Below are 14,990 nucleotides of genomic sequence, written 5' to 3'. Positions count from 1 at the left end.
CGGTCAAGTGCCCTGTGACTCTGGGCGTTCTCATGCCCCCAGTCTGGCACCCTTCCCACCTTCCACCGCAGCCCTTCCTCACTGGCGGTCCTCTCCTCCAGTCCACAGTGCTGCTCCGCCCTCCCCACATGGCCTCACCTGGGGCTGAGTCGGTAAAAGAGCGTCAGGTGAGAAGTTCCTCAGTTTCCCTTCCTTCCACCCGCAAGTGTGTCCGTGTTCATCTGTTCATCCATCTCTGCTTCCCCTCCTGTTGCTGAGAAAGCAGTGGCCCTGGACCCTCCCGAGACACATCACTCCTTTCTGCAGTACGTCTGTTGGCCTTGCTGTCGTAACAAACAGCCTGCAATCCCAGTGCCTACAGTTACAACCTTCGTTTCTCTTTCAAGGTCCTGGGCTTGGCTGGGCTTGGCTGGGCTTGGCTCCAGGCGGCAGGTCTGGTTGGGTCTGTGCCACTGTTTTCTTTGAGGTCCCAGGCTGACGAGGCACCACCTGTTTGGCCTGCTGAGGGCAGAAGTGCAAGAGGGGAGCAGGTCCACCAGGCCTCTTAAGGCCTCTGTTTGGAGCTGGCACATATTGTCTCCACACTCCACCAGTCAGAGCAAATCATGCCCCAGAGTCACTGGGGCAGGAAAATAAAGTCCACCTGTGGGAGTTTTGCTGCACAATAACACGATCTACCAGCTGCCTTCTCTAAAATCTTAACATGCCCTCCCCCCCCATTATATTTATCCTTGTTCATTCATTGTGTTTCTTCTCATTCTGCTTGCCTCCCTTTCTTCATTGGCTTCAATGTTTCTTCATTGGCTTTCCCAACCTACAAGCAAATAAATCCTTCCTTGTCCCCTAGGAAAGGTTCCTTTCTTTTAATTATGACTTGCCTCCTCCAGCCATTCTTCACTTCCTCCCCTCCACCTCCTCGTAGAGTATTTCCTGTCACCTCAGTGTCTCCTACTTGTCCTTAGCAGTTACTATCTGCTGTCCCCAATGCCCATGCTGAGCCCGCGGCAGTCTTCCATCCCCAGGAACCCACGCCCACCTTGTTAACGTCCACGGACCACCTAATTCCCACTCGAGTGCCCCTTCCTGTTCCACTTTTGTTGCAGCATTTTATATGGCTCATTCCTCTTCCTTGGAATTTTCTCCTTTGGAATTCCCCCAAACTGCTGATTCTCTTCCTTCTTCTGACACCTCCTTCTCTGTCTTCTTCACGGACTTTTCATTCTTTCATTCATTCGTTTGGTCGTTAGTTATACTGTGCCTCGTACGTGCGGCACAGAGGCAATGGACACGTCCCTGACCTCATACTCAATAGGATCACACGTCGTTACAGAATTGCAGTGTGTTGTGGCCACAATTGTGCTTAGGGACCTATGGAGAATGTAACTCAGGTTGAGGGTTAGCAAACTGTCCAGGAAGAGGTGTCCTGTGAGCTGGATTTTCAGAGATCCAGGCTGAGAGAACAGGAACAGCATCGTAGGAGGAGCAGACAGTGCTTGCGATGGTCCAGAAGCTGCTCTCCCCTCATGTGGCTTCCCCAGCATTTCAGCCCCCGCTCTTACTCTGCACGCCTTTTTCTCCTGGGTGGTCTCAGCCCAGAACACTCTCCTGGGTGGGTTTCTGAGTGCCTACAGGATATCTAGCTGAATGGCCAGAGGTACTTCAAGTTCAATCCTAAATTCATTTTCCTTTCTTTTTCATTTTCTTTTCTTTCTTTCTTTCTTTTTAGTAATCTCTGCACCTGACATGGGGCTCAAACTCATGATTCTGAGATCAAGAACGGGATGCTCTACTGAGTGGACCAGCCTGACGCCCTCCTAAAGTCACTTTCTAAACTTCAGCTTTGTTCTTCCTCACTCTGTGGCTTCCTCATCACATCACAGGCAAAGGTAGAAACCTTAGAGTCCTCTTGGATGCCTCCCTCTTTTCCTCTCTGCTGTCTGCTCACCACCAGCCCACTTTGCCAAGCACATCCTGCTGATTCTACTTCAACTGACGTCTAGCTGGCATACACTATTCTCTTAGTTTAAGGTGTACAATGTAGTGATTTAACACCTACATAAATTGCACAGTGATCACCATGATAAATCCAGTGACCATTTTTTCCCACACAAAGTTACTACAGTATTATTGGGTATATTCCCTACGCAGTACTTTACATCTGCCAATTCTACTTTTTTTATTTTATTTTTTTTAGTTTATTTTGGGGCAGGAGGGGCAGAGAGAGAGAGAGAGAGAGAGATTGAGAGACAGAATCCCAAGCAGGCTCTGTGCTGTCAGTGAGGAGCCCGATGTGGGCCTTGACCTCGCGAACCATGAGATCATGACCTGAGCTGAAATCAAGAGTTCGACACTCAACCAACTGAGCCACCCAGGTGCACCTGCCAATTCTACTTCTAAACTGTTTCTCAAATCCTTCCCCTTGCTCAAGTCTTATTACAAGTCTTATTGTACAAGGGGTGCCTGGGGGCTCAGTCGGTTAAGCATCTGACTTCAGCTCGGGTCCTGATCTCTCGGTCCATTAGTTCGAGCCCCACATCAGGCTCTGTGCCGACAGCTCAGAGCCTGGAACCTGCCTCCTCTCTTTCCACCCCTCCCCTGCTCACACTCTGTCTCTTTCTCTCTCCAAAGTAAATAAACATTGGGGAAAAAAAGGAATTATCACAAAGTCTATATTGCTGGTACTAGATATTGGTATCCAGTTTGATCTCATTCACTCTTCTAATCCTTTCCTGTTTTTCTCAAACACACATCAGCTTACAAACTGCTATGGCACACACAAGGGTTCATAGACACTCTGTTCCTAATAGTCAAAATGTAGAAACATCCTGATGTCCACTAACAGGTGAATGGATAAATAAATTGTGGTATATCCATACAATGGAATATTATTCAGCCTTAAAGAGGATCGAAGTGTTGATATGAGCTACAACATGAACCTTGAAAACATACTAAGTGAAAGGAGCCAGACACCAGGAGCCAGGCCGTATATTGTATGAGTCTGTGACATGAAATGTCCAGACTTCAGAAATCCATAGAAACACAATGTGGATTGATGGTTGCCAAGGGCTGGGGGTAGGGAGGAAAAGAGAGTGACTGCTCAATAAGTAGGGCATTTTATTTGGGGATGATAGAAACGACTTGGAACTAGATAGAGGTAATGGTCACACAACATTGTGAAGGTACTAACTGCCACTGAACAGTTCACTTCATGAATTTCACCTCAATTGAGAAAAACCACCTTATGAAGACTCTTAAAGAAGAAAGATCACACTTCGGAGCTTGGCTCGCATACTCTCTATGCTTGTCTCCAGTCTCTTGTTTCAGGCTTTCTGCTCCCTTCTCTCCCTACATTCCATCCAGGTGCCCTTTCTTCTTCCCCTTCTCTACTGCCCCCTAGCGGCCTTTATAGAAAGTCCAGGCAGCATTTCAAAGTCATTTTCTCTGAGTCTTCTCCCCTCACCCTTTATTTTGTAGGAAATCTGAAGGAGTGTTGGACATAGGGAAAGAGAGGGAACCCAGGATTTTTGGGCTAAAAAGGACGGGATTCACTTTCCTGTTCTACTACACACTTATGACTGAGAGTGAGTTGATTAGCCTCTTTGAGCCTCATTTTTTTCATCCATAACACCTATAATATAATAACACCTATAAATGTAAGAGTATTGTGAACAGTAAATGGGACAATACACACTAAGCTGTTAGAACAGCACTGGCCACCTAGTAAGCTCATAATAGATGTTGGCTATTAGGATGACGTCTATGGGTTTCCACTCATCCTTTGAGGCCCAGATTGAATGCCGTCTCTTCTGTGAGGCCTGCCTTGACTTCCCCAGGCCCAATCAATCCCGTATTTAGTCTTGTTGTACAGCTTGGACACATCTCCACACATTGTGCAGTTTGTCATACTTGTGTTTTTCTATGGGGACCTGCGAGCTCTTTAAGACAGTTCTCCAACATGTATCAAATGATTTGAATTTCTTTTTCTTTTTCTTTTTCTTTTTCTTTTTCTTTTTCTTTTTCTTTTTTTGTTTATTTATTTTGAGAGAGAACAAGCTGGGGAGGGCCAGAGAGAGAGCAGCACAAAGTGGGCTCTGTGGTGACAGCAGCAAGCCTGATGGAGGGCTCCAACTTACAAACTATGAGATCATGACCTGAGCCAAAGTCAAACGCTTAACTGACTGAGCCACCCAGGGGCCCCAAATGACTTGAATTTCTTGTCCCCTCTCTCCTTTAGGACTCCTCCCCAGGAACTGAAGCTGGTTTGGAGCCCCCATAGTGGTGTGGAAGGGAGCCAATCATTTCACCTGCTGCTCAATGCAGCTTACGCATGCATCTTGCTAAAGATGATGACCCAGCAACCTGAGCTGATGAGGTGGTGGGTCTCAGTCCACTCTAAACAAGTTAAGTGGTCTCAGAGCCTCTGTTTTGATTTCGGATCCCGTGATAAAGAGTTACGCAAGCAGTCAACATTCTTTGCTTCCCTTTCTGTAATCATTTCATCCTCTCGTTTTGGCCTCCATTGCCCAGGGTGCATGCCAGTAGAGTTGACCGACTGGATTATGACAATTTCTAGATTTTTTACACACACTGACCGCAGTATGTTTCCAATTTGGTCCCATGTATTTAGGAAGAGAAAGTTCGGTGTCAGACAAGAAACCCCATGTCAGTCTCAGGATTCAGGGCGGAAATCTGCTCATTCTGGAGCATTCACTTTACATTCCTCCATGCCCTGCAATATCCTGACAGTTTGACCCAGTTTCACACCACTCCCTGATACCTTCTCTTTGGTTAGTTAGGCCTGCCTCTTGCCTGATCCAGGAAAAGTCTGAGTTCAGCCCCAACCACATCATTCCTAATACCCCTAGTACCTTCCCATAAAAGCTCTGTACCTGTGTTAGACTTTCAGGGTTTCTTGGAAAATTATTTTTAAAACCATTAATTTTTGTTGGGAAAATGTCAATTTTCAATGTTCTTAGAATCCTTGGATCAAACTGCAGATGGAAAATGTTATGATACTTTATGTGCCTGCTCCCACTGTCCTCCATTCACTACGAGTCTAAAAAGTGAGAAAGGGGGCACCTGGGTGGCTCAGTCGGTTAAGCAGCCAACTTCAGCTCAGGTCACTATCTCGCAGTTTGTGAGTTCGAGCCCTGCACTGGGCTCTGTGCTGACAGCTCTGAGCCTGGAGCCTGCCTCAGATTCTGGGTCTCCCCCTCTCTCTGCCCTTGCCCCACTTGTGCTCTGTCTCTCTCTCAAAAAGTAAACATTAAAAAAAAATTTTTTTTAATTTTTTTTTTTTAACATTTATTTATTTTTGAGACAGAGAGAGAGCATGAACAGGGGAGGGTCAGAGAAAGAGGGAGACACAGAATCTGAAACAGGCTCCAGGCTCTGAGCTGTCAGCACAGAGCCCGACGCGGGGCTCGAACCCACGGACCGCAAGATCATGACCTGAGCCGAAGTCGGACGCTTAACTGACTGAGCCACCCAGGCGCCCCTAAAAAAATTTTTTTTAAAGCAAACCTCAGAGAGATGAATTTTGAATCCATTTTCATTAAAGTAGATCTCTCTCTCTCTCTTTCTCTCTCAGACACACACACACACACACACACAAACAGATATATGTGTGTCCAGGAGTTTAAGGGTTTGAATGACCCTGGAGAAATGTGTGGGGATAGACCATGCCCATGCTGTTAGCAGTGGTCACCTGCTGGGGGTGCAGGGAGATAAGAAAAAAAAAAAAAGACTATCAAAGCCTAGAAAAAAAAAAGTCCCATGATAGAAATGTTAAATAAAAAATTAGAACACAAAGAATCTATCTCTGAGATCACTTCAAATGTGTAAACAATGAAAATGCAAATGGACAAAGCCTAGACTATAACACGAATAAGAGAAAATCTGGGTAAGAGGGTGACGAGCAAAACGGAAAATATATGGACACAAAACAGCAATATCCCAACATCCAAGCAAACAAAATAAACATTAAGCGCCTTAGGCTATCTGCCTGTGGGTTGGAGGACAAGAGGATAGAGGTGAGTAGGGAGATCAAAAGAGAAGTTACAAAAATGAAAGAGAGGGAACAGGTGTGGACCAGGGAAAATGACGTGCCATAAACTGAGGCATAAGATGAATTCAACACTGCACCTAAGGTTAAAAACTCAAGAACTTTCCCCTAGAGTAGCTGACGAAAAGAACAATTTTAATAGAACCTACAAGATTAGGTTCTAGTCTTGGACCTCAGGGCCAACTTTTCCACGGAGCATAATTCAAAGGTGGCTTCAGTAAGCCAAATCCCCAGAGTAACTGAAGTTCAGGAGGAGTCTGAGAAAAACCTACTAAGTGTCATTACTATTCCGGGCACGGGAAATCCCAGTTCTGTGCTCCAAGGACTCAGTCTGGTGTTACCTGTATTGACCACTGGGGGACGGAACAGTCAGCCCCTCCGTGCACTGGTTCTTGTAAACCTTCTAGGAGATCACTCTGGGGAGAATATTAGCTATTAATTAGTTCCCTTAAATAGTGGCTTTGAACTTTTGGAATTCAAATTAATTGATGGTCTAAAAGAATGCCATGTAATTTTTACGGCATTGAGTCTTTTTTCCTAGGATTAATCTAACTTTGTTCTTTCCCCCTTGCTTTCCCAGGCTTGCATCGTTTTAGCAGCCGACTGCACTTATCTTTTGAGCTTTGAACCATGCCCCAGTGGGTAAGTAATTTCATTTAGGTAAACAGTTTCCAGAAATAGATTCAAACCGTGAGCAAACAGCTTGTTTGTGATAACAGGCGCTGCCTGCAGTCCGATGTCTGAGGCTAATGATCTCACGTCTGCTCGTGCTGGTACCTGGCTTCCCCTCTTTGTCAACTGTCCCCCAGATGTGTTGCCTTCTCTCAAGGTACAAATCAGGCCGTGGAAATAGGTTTTGCTAGGCCCGACTGGGCACCGGGAGGAGTTCCACACAACTGCAGAGTGGTTGGTCCCAACATGAAGTACCTTACTTGCCTGGCATATGAGCTCTTCCGGTTGCTAAAAGACCAGTTAACACAGTTGACAACCCTGTGCCGGAACGCGTCCTTTGCAATGGCACTCATTATAGTTAATGAGCTGTTAGCATTTCCATTATGGGATTTTTTTTAGGGTTTATAACCTGGGAATAACAATAATTTGCCTCAGCCTGAAACTCCAGTAACAGGCTATAGCCCAACCATTGCGTTTGCTCTTACTAAAGTTGCTGGGGTGGGACAAGGTGGTTCTGCCCCATGTTTGTAGCATATAGAGAGGAACACGCTTAGGAACTGTAAGTGTTTTCCTTTTCCTTTCCTTTTTTTTAAAAAAAAATCAAATTAGGGGCGCCTGGCCGGCTCAGTCAGGAGAGCATGCGACTCTCGATCTCAGGGTTGTGAGTTCCAGCCCTATGTAGGGCATAGAGATGACTTAAATAAACTTTAAAAAAATGAAATTGGGTAGTAGCTCAATTTGGTATCAATAAAATGTTAGGGCACCGGGGTGGCTCAGTTGGTTAAGCATCTGAAATCAGCTCAGCTCAGGTCCTCATCTCACAGTTGGTGAGTTCAAGCCCCGCACTGGGCTCTCTGCTGTCAGCGCAGAGCCCGCTTCAGAGCCTCCGTCCCCCTCTCTGCCCCTCCCCAGCACTCTCTCTACCTCAAATAAAAATAAAACATTAAAAAAAAAAAAGTAAAATGTTGCCAAGAACCACAGATGGGGTGGGGACAGCTGCAATGGTGAGAAGTCTGGGAATATTGGGATTGGCCGTTCTGAGAAGTCAGATGTAGAGGAGACAACTAGGAAGGCCTAGAACTCATATTAACTCTGCCGTCCATTAGCCTAGCTACTGGGGGGCAAAGAGAACTCTAGACCTTCTTAACCACAGAACTCACAAAGGCCAGCTCCACAAGTTTCCAGTGGGGTCCATGAAGGACTGGAGTTCACCCAAATACATAAGAGGTCTGGGCTCTGAGAAAGGCTATCAGCATCCTACAGGCCCCAGGCAATGTTCTGTTGTCTTCCTGATTCGAAGGACTCAGCCTGAGAAGTCTCCAAACATAGGCCAGTGCTTTCTGCTTTAAACTTTTTTTTTTATTTTAATTTTTTTTTATTTGAGAAAGAGAGCATGAGCAGGGGAGAGGGGCAGAGGAAGAGAGAGAGAGAATATTAAACAGTCTCCATACTTAGAGTGGAGCCCAATGAAAGGCTCAATCCCACACTTTCTGCTTTAAAAGAATGTTACAGGGGGACTCCTGGGTGGCTCAGTCGGTTAAGCATTCAGCTCAGATCATGAATTCAGGGTTTGTAAGATCTAGCCCTGCACTGGGCTCTGCACTGACAGTGTAGAGCCTGCTTGGGATTCTCTCTCTCTCTCTCTCTGCCCCTTCCCTGCTCATGCAAGTGCACCCCCCCCCCCCACACACACTCTATGTCTTAAATAAATAGATAGATAGATAGATAGATAGATTACAGGAGCTCCTGGCCGGCTTAGTCGGTACAGCATGTGACTCTTGATCTTGGATTGTGAATTCAACCCCACATTGGGTGTAGAGTTTGCTTCAAAGAAAACAAATAAATAAATAAAGGGGTATCTAAAAATAAATAAATAAATAAATAAATAAATAAAGGTTACAAAGCATCAGGAGAACCTTTTTGCCTAGGGCTATGAAGAATCCCTAAACTGAGTGGAAGAAGTGGTTTAAGAAGGCAGGGAGGGAGGGAGCCAGACTAGGTAAGAGGATGGCAGCATCAGGGATGTGAGGAACTCTATGGAGTTCTTCTCTGAGGTTCTATAGCAGGTGAGTGGCCCGGTGCCCCATGGCGCACAGAACAATACGGGGGTGCCAACAGCACTCGCGGGGTGAGGGATCTCGGTGCCAGCCCGGGTAGGAGGGCCTGACAGCTAAGTGGTGACTTCATGTGTATGCTGTGTAGACATTAAGTTACCTGCTGTGCGAGCTTCTGAGACCGTGTTCAGAAACGGAAAGGTGGTGGTGTGAAGACCTGGCAAATCCAGTGACGCCTCACACCTTCTGCTGGCTCTGGGGTAAGAACTGCTGGAGCCAAAAAGAAATTGGGAATGTCTGAGGACCCAAATTCCAGACACAGGTGTGGAAGGACTGGTAGGTTAGATTGTTCTTTTGCCTATTCACCTGTCTTTCTGAAGAAGAGCCGGTCTGCCTCCAGGAAGACTGGCTCCTGGACCCCTGGGCTGACGATGGCATAGAAGTTGTGCTTAGCCGGCGAGTCTCAACCTGAGCAAGGGTTTACATTTTAAATCTGAATGCTGACCCATTTAGTACGGAAGAAGCATTCTAATATAGAAAGAAGAGGTACACAGTCACTTTTCAGGAGAAAAGGCTGCTATTCAGAGCCACTGTAGAGGAAATGCTTATGTTCTCAGATGTCTATTGTTATCTATGGTCTTGGTCAGTTCAGGGGGCTGTAACAAAATACCACAGACCTGCTAACAGCAAACATTTATTTCTCACAGCTCTGGAGGCTGACCAGTCCCAGATCAAGGTATTGGCAGATTCAGTGTCTGGGGAGACTCTTCTTGGTTTGCAGATGGCTGCCTTCTTATGGGCTCCTCACATGGGGAAGAGAAGGGGGATTCTGGCCTCTTCAAATAAGGCCATTAATTTCATCATGGGTGCCCCATCCTCATGACTTCAGCTTCCCCAAGGCCTCACTCCAAATACCATTACACTGGGGATTAAGGGCTTCAACATATGGCTTTCAGGAGAACACAAACATTCAGTCCATAACATGTATGTATTAATTAAATTTTTAAATAGGTTCGACTTCCCAGTTAAAAAATACATGATTTCCTATAGGAAATTTAGGAAAATACAGGTAACAATAAGAAGGAAGCAAAAAGAGCTCATTCTCTCCCCTTTCCTCTCCTTTAGCTGTAACTACTGTTGATCACTTGTTATATTCTTTTCCATATTAGGTGTCTTTTTAAATGACATTAAAAAAAAATTTTTTTTTACATTTATTTATTTTTGAGAAACAGAGTGAGACAAAGTGTGAGCGGGGAAGGGGCAGAGAGAGAAGGAGACACAGAATCTGAAGCAGACTCCAGGCTCTGAGCAAGTGGTCAGCACAGAGCCTGATGTGGGGCTCGAACCCACGAACTGTGAGATCGTGACCTGAGCCGAAGTCGGACGCTCAACCAACTGAGCCACCCAGGCGCCCCTTAAATGACATTTGATACTATTTTTTTATGGCAGTTACTTTAGATAATTAGGAAAGTACAAAGAAAATTATCCTCACTCATAAAGCCAGTGCCACTTTTAACATAATTTTTCATTTTTTGTTGTGGAAAACTTCAAACGTATACAACCTGTTAGCATTTTGGTGTATTTCATTTCTGTCTTGTCTCTCGTATGTGGGTATGTGTGTGTGTGTGTGTGTGTGTGTGTGCATATATCTACGCATATAGACACATATAGACACACATACATATCGGCAAAACTGGGATCATATTACATATTGAAGAGTTTTGTTTATTGCTTTTGCTGCTTGATATGGCCTTAAGACATATTCCTCTCTCAAAATATTCTTTGAAACATTTGAAGAAGGAAGCAGAACAGCTTCCTAGGTTGCCATCAGCTATTATGTCTCTGGCACATAAGAGACACTCAATACATATTGTTGAGTGAATGAATTATTTGTTCAAGAGAAGTAGACCTAATATGAGGGGTGAGGAATTATAAACCTTATATCTCATGGGACTTGAACTTTTAGGCAATGGGGTTTATAATTTTAAACCTAAAAAGGGGAACAGAGGAAAAAAATCCCACTTTTTGGTTGGAATGTCAGTTTCTGGTGGTCAGATGCGTTCTCTTTCTAGTGTGAGAACTTTCCACAGGGTCTGTCACTCCTATTTGTTTGTCCAAAAGGCTGCCTTTGGTCCACTGCTAAAGCAGATCAGTTTGGACTCTTGGAATCCTTGGAGAATCCATTCCAGGAATGCAGGAAGGATTGCTTAGTTATCTTGGGAAGGGTGTTCTGGAGGGAGGAGTATAAAATGTTGGCATAAGGAAATTTTCTTTTGAGCAGATGTGGCCCAATAAGTGTGTTGATGGGTGGAGTGGAGCTGTCACTTTGTTGTTTCATTTTCTCATCAACATGTATTGAGCACTTACTGTGTTCTAGGGCCAAGGGCTATCAGATGGAAAAACCAAATTTCTTCCTCAAGGGTAAAAAATAAAATAAAGGTGATAGAAGTAAAAACCAGTAATTGCAAAAACACTACAAGTATGTAAATGTGCATCGGGGCAGAGAGGAGAGAATGGTAAATGCTGCCTGCATCAGGCAAGCAGAGACGACCTTGAGCTGTTGCAGGGGTTGTGCGGAGGAAGTGTATGTATCATAGTAGTTGAGGAAATACCAAGGAAACAGCCTAGAGCTTGGTTGGTGTTGGAGATCATGAATCAATCAGAGGGGCTCAGTATCAGTCTATATCCTGAGGATTCATTTTATATCCAGGCAACCATGTCAGAAATCTGGGCATCATGCTGGATTCCCACTCCTTATCTGTGTCTGCATCAATGAGGTATCGTATCGAGTCCTGTTACTCCGGCCTTTGGAGTCCTGTTGAAGGAGATTCAGCCTCTTCCCTCCACTGCCTTTGTCCTAGTCCAGACCCTTTCTCCTTTAGAACTGGAATACTGCAGTAGACTCTAAATTGGCTGTCCTGCCTCCTCTTATCCCTTTCATTAGTTACCTATTGCTGTGTAACAAATTGCCCCCAAATTTAGCAACTTAAGACAGTAGACATTGATGATCTCACATATTTGCAGAGGGTCAAGCATCTGGCAGTGACTTTGCTAAGTGGAATGCTTTTAGCTGAGCGAGTCTAGCTCAAGGTCTCTGGAGACTGCAGTCAAGCGGTTGGTGGGAACAGTTACCTGAAGGCTTACTGGGCTCAAAGAATCCATTTCCAAGCTTACATGGTAGACAGCAAGAGGCTTTAGTGCCTCACCTTGTGGCCTTTCCACAGAACGATTTGTAAAACAGCAGCTGACTTTCCCTACAATGAGTAATAAAGTTGGAAGCTGTAGTCTGTTATAACCTAATCTCAGAGATGAAGGACCATCACTTCTGCCATATTCTATTGGTCACACAGACTATCCTGGTAGAATATGGGGATGGGGTAGGAGCTCACTGGAAACCATCTTGAGGTCTTTATAAATTAATTATTATATTTTATTGTGGTAAAATATACATAGCATGCAATTTACCACTTTGACCATTTTTAAAGGTACAGAGGCATTAAGTGCATTTACATTGTTGTGCACCTGTCACCATCTTCCATCTCCAGAACTTTTTTCATCTACCTAAACTGAAACTCTATACCCATTAAATAAGAATTCCCTATTCCCTCTCCCCCCAGCCCCTGACAACAGCCCCTTCTACTCTCTGTCTCTGTGAACTGGACTACTCTAGATAATCCATATAGGTGGAATCACATAGTATTTGTCCTTTTGTGGCTGGCTTCTTTCACTTAGCATGTCTTCAAGGTTAATCCATGTAGCATGTGTCAGAATACCATTCCTTTTTAGGGTTGAATAATATTCCATGGTATGTATATGCCCCATTTTGTTTATCCACCCATCTGTTGATGGATACTTGGGTTGTTTCTTGGGCTATTGTGAATAATGCTGCTATGAATATAGGTGAACAAATATCTGTTCAAGACCCTGCTTTCACTTCTTTTGGGTATATACCCAGAAGTAGAATTGCTGGATCCTGTGGTAATTCTCTTTCATTTTTTTGAGGAAACACCAGACTCTTTTCCACAGTGGCTGTACCATTTTACGTTCCCACCGGCAGTGCACAAGGATTCTGTTTTTCAACATCCTTGCTAAAACTTACAGTTTTCTGTTTTTGTTTTTGTTTTAATAACAGCCATCCTAATGGGTGTGAGGTGGTATGTTATTTTAGTTTTGATTTACATTTCCCAAATGACCAGTGATTTTTCATGGGCTTATTGGTCATTTGTATGTCAGCTTTGGGGAAATGACTATTCAAGGCCTTTGCCCAATTTTAAATCAGATTGTTTTTTTTGTCATTGTTGAATTGTAGGCAATCCTTGTGTATTCTGGATCTCAATCCATTATCAGAGATATGATTTCCAAATATTTTCTTCTGTGTGCAAATATTTTCTTCTATTTCTCCTATTTTCTTTTCACTGTTGATAGTGTCCTTTGACGCACAAAAGTTTTAAATTTTGATGTAGCCTAATTTATCTGTTTTTTTCCCTTTGCTGTCTTTTTTGTCCAAGGAATCATTGCCAAATCCAATGTCAGGAAACCTTCCCCCTATTGGAGGTTTTTAAATTTATCTTTTTCGTCATTTGCCCTTGCCCTCAGGATCAAGTTTAGACTGATCATGGCACCTAGGACTCTTCATGCCTGACTCTTGATGAAAATGTACCCTCTCATTTATTCATTCAGAAACTCAGCACGTATTTATTGAATATGGCCATGTTTTAGACACTGGAAACAAAAGAGATGAAAATCTTTGTTCTTGTAGGTCTTACAATCTAGCAAGAGAACAAAGAAAGCAAAATATGTAAATTAATTATACTTTTATGTAAAGCTATGTAATAGAATAGATATTAACATTCTTGGCCATCAGTAGGTGGTAACTGCCATGTGGGAGAAAACAAGATCAAAGTGAGAATGATCAGTGGGCTGGTTTGCAATTTTGAAAAGGTAGTTAAGGTAGGCCTCTGAGTGGGAGACATTTAAAGAAAAACTTGAAGTGGTGAGGGCGTGAGTCACACGGGTGTTTGAGGAAGAGCCTCCGCAAAGGCCCTGAGGTGGGAATGTGCCCAGTGCATAGTCTGGCGGAGAGGCTGGTGCAGCTGGAGTGGAATGAGTGGGTGATGGATGGAGAAGCGGGATGTGACATCAGAGCAGTCGTGGGGAGGGGAGTATCACACCCCGTGGGACCTCAAAGGCCACTTGAAGACAGAGTGAGGTGTGGGGCACAGCAGTGTCACGATCTGACTTGACATTTATAAAGGCTCACTCTGGGCCCGTGTTAGGAATTCTGTGTAGGGGAGCAGGGGTGGGAGTAGAGCAATCTGCGAGGTGATTAGTGCAAGAAGCGAGGACAGAGACCGCAGTGGTTGGGTCAGAAGGCTAACCAAGGAGGTGTGAGAAGGGGAAGGCGGCCTTGGTGCTAAAACCGTAACGCTAAAGTCCTATTTCTTCTTAAAATTGTGGTACTAGCTGGTGGCTTAGTGTGGCACACATGTTGTCGAGTGTCACAGCCTTAGGAAGAAAATCCATTTCTTTCTCTCTCTCTCTCTCTTTTTTAATGTTTATTTATTTTTGAGAGAGAGAGAGAGAGAGAGAGCAGGCAAGGGGTAGAGAGAGAGGGAGACAGAATCTGAAGCAGGCCCCAGGCTCCGAGCTATCAGCATAGAGCCCGAAGTGGGGCTGGAACTCACGAACCGTGAGATCACGACCTGAGCCGAAGTCGGACGCTTAACCTACTGAGCCACCCAGGCACCCCAAGAAAATCCATTTCTCTGTCACTAATTGATTAATAGGTATCTCTTACACCCCAGGGTTAAATGACTTGTTAACTAAAATCTCTGCAGCCACAGGTCCCCTCTAGGAAAAGTGTTAGTTACCTGAGGATGTTAAACTGCGCTGTTTTGACCCCTCTTGTCCCTCCAAAATGAGGGAAATACAAGTGCAGTTACTTGTGTATGCGGCTGTGGTACCAGCTCTTGGAAGATGGGATGGGGGAGGCTGGGAGTGTCGATCGTAACTCATTGGCTTTGTAATTAAACTCTCTTGTTATTAAAGCAGAACTTCTTAAAGTCTCCTGCCTGTGTGGGACTGAGAATTATTTATCACAGGAATTCAGTCTGCTTTGCTATAAAAATGTTGCATGGGTGGAACTAGAGTATATTATGCTAAGTGAAATAAGTCAGTCAGAGAAAGAAGATATCCTATGA

At 44.4% G+C, this 14,990-nt stretch overlaps 1 protein-coding gene across 44 annotated transcripts in view; it reads left to right on the top strand.

The window, feature by feature from the left end:
- Positions 1-14,990, top strand: part of LOC123382714 — a 102,831-nt gene that overhangs the window by 34,432 nt on the left and 53,409 nt on the right. For 14 of the 44 annotated variants that reach the window (XM_045048503.1, XM_045048502.1, XM_045048501.1 and 11 more), the window contains 2 exons: positions 4,235-4,400; positions 6,645-6,706. In XM_045048503.1, coding sequence (XP_044904438.1) covers positions 4,235-4,400; positions 6,645-6,706 — 228 coding nt within the window. Of the gene's footprint in view, positions 1-1,726; positions 1,887-4,234; positions 4,401-6,644; positions 6,707-6,783; positions 8,306-14,990 lie in introns of those variants that run through there. The other 30 variants (XM_045048506.1, XM_045048505.1, XM_045048504.1 and 27 more) reach the window with 6 other exon arrangements.

The sequence above is a fragment of the Felis catus genome, chromosome F1 (assembly GCF_018350175.1).
Source record: "Felis catus isolate Fca126 chromosome F1, F.catus_Fca126_mat1.0, whole genome shotgun sequence".
Lineage (NCBI taxonomy): Eukaryota > Metazoa > Chordata > Mammalia > Carnivora > Felidae > Felis > Felis catus.
The sequence above is the reverse complement of the archived record's forward strand: the minus strand, read 5'-3'. Positions and strand labels throughout refer to the sequence as shown.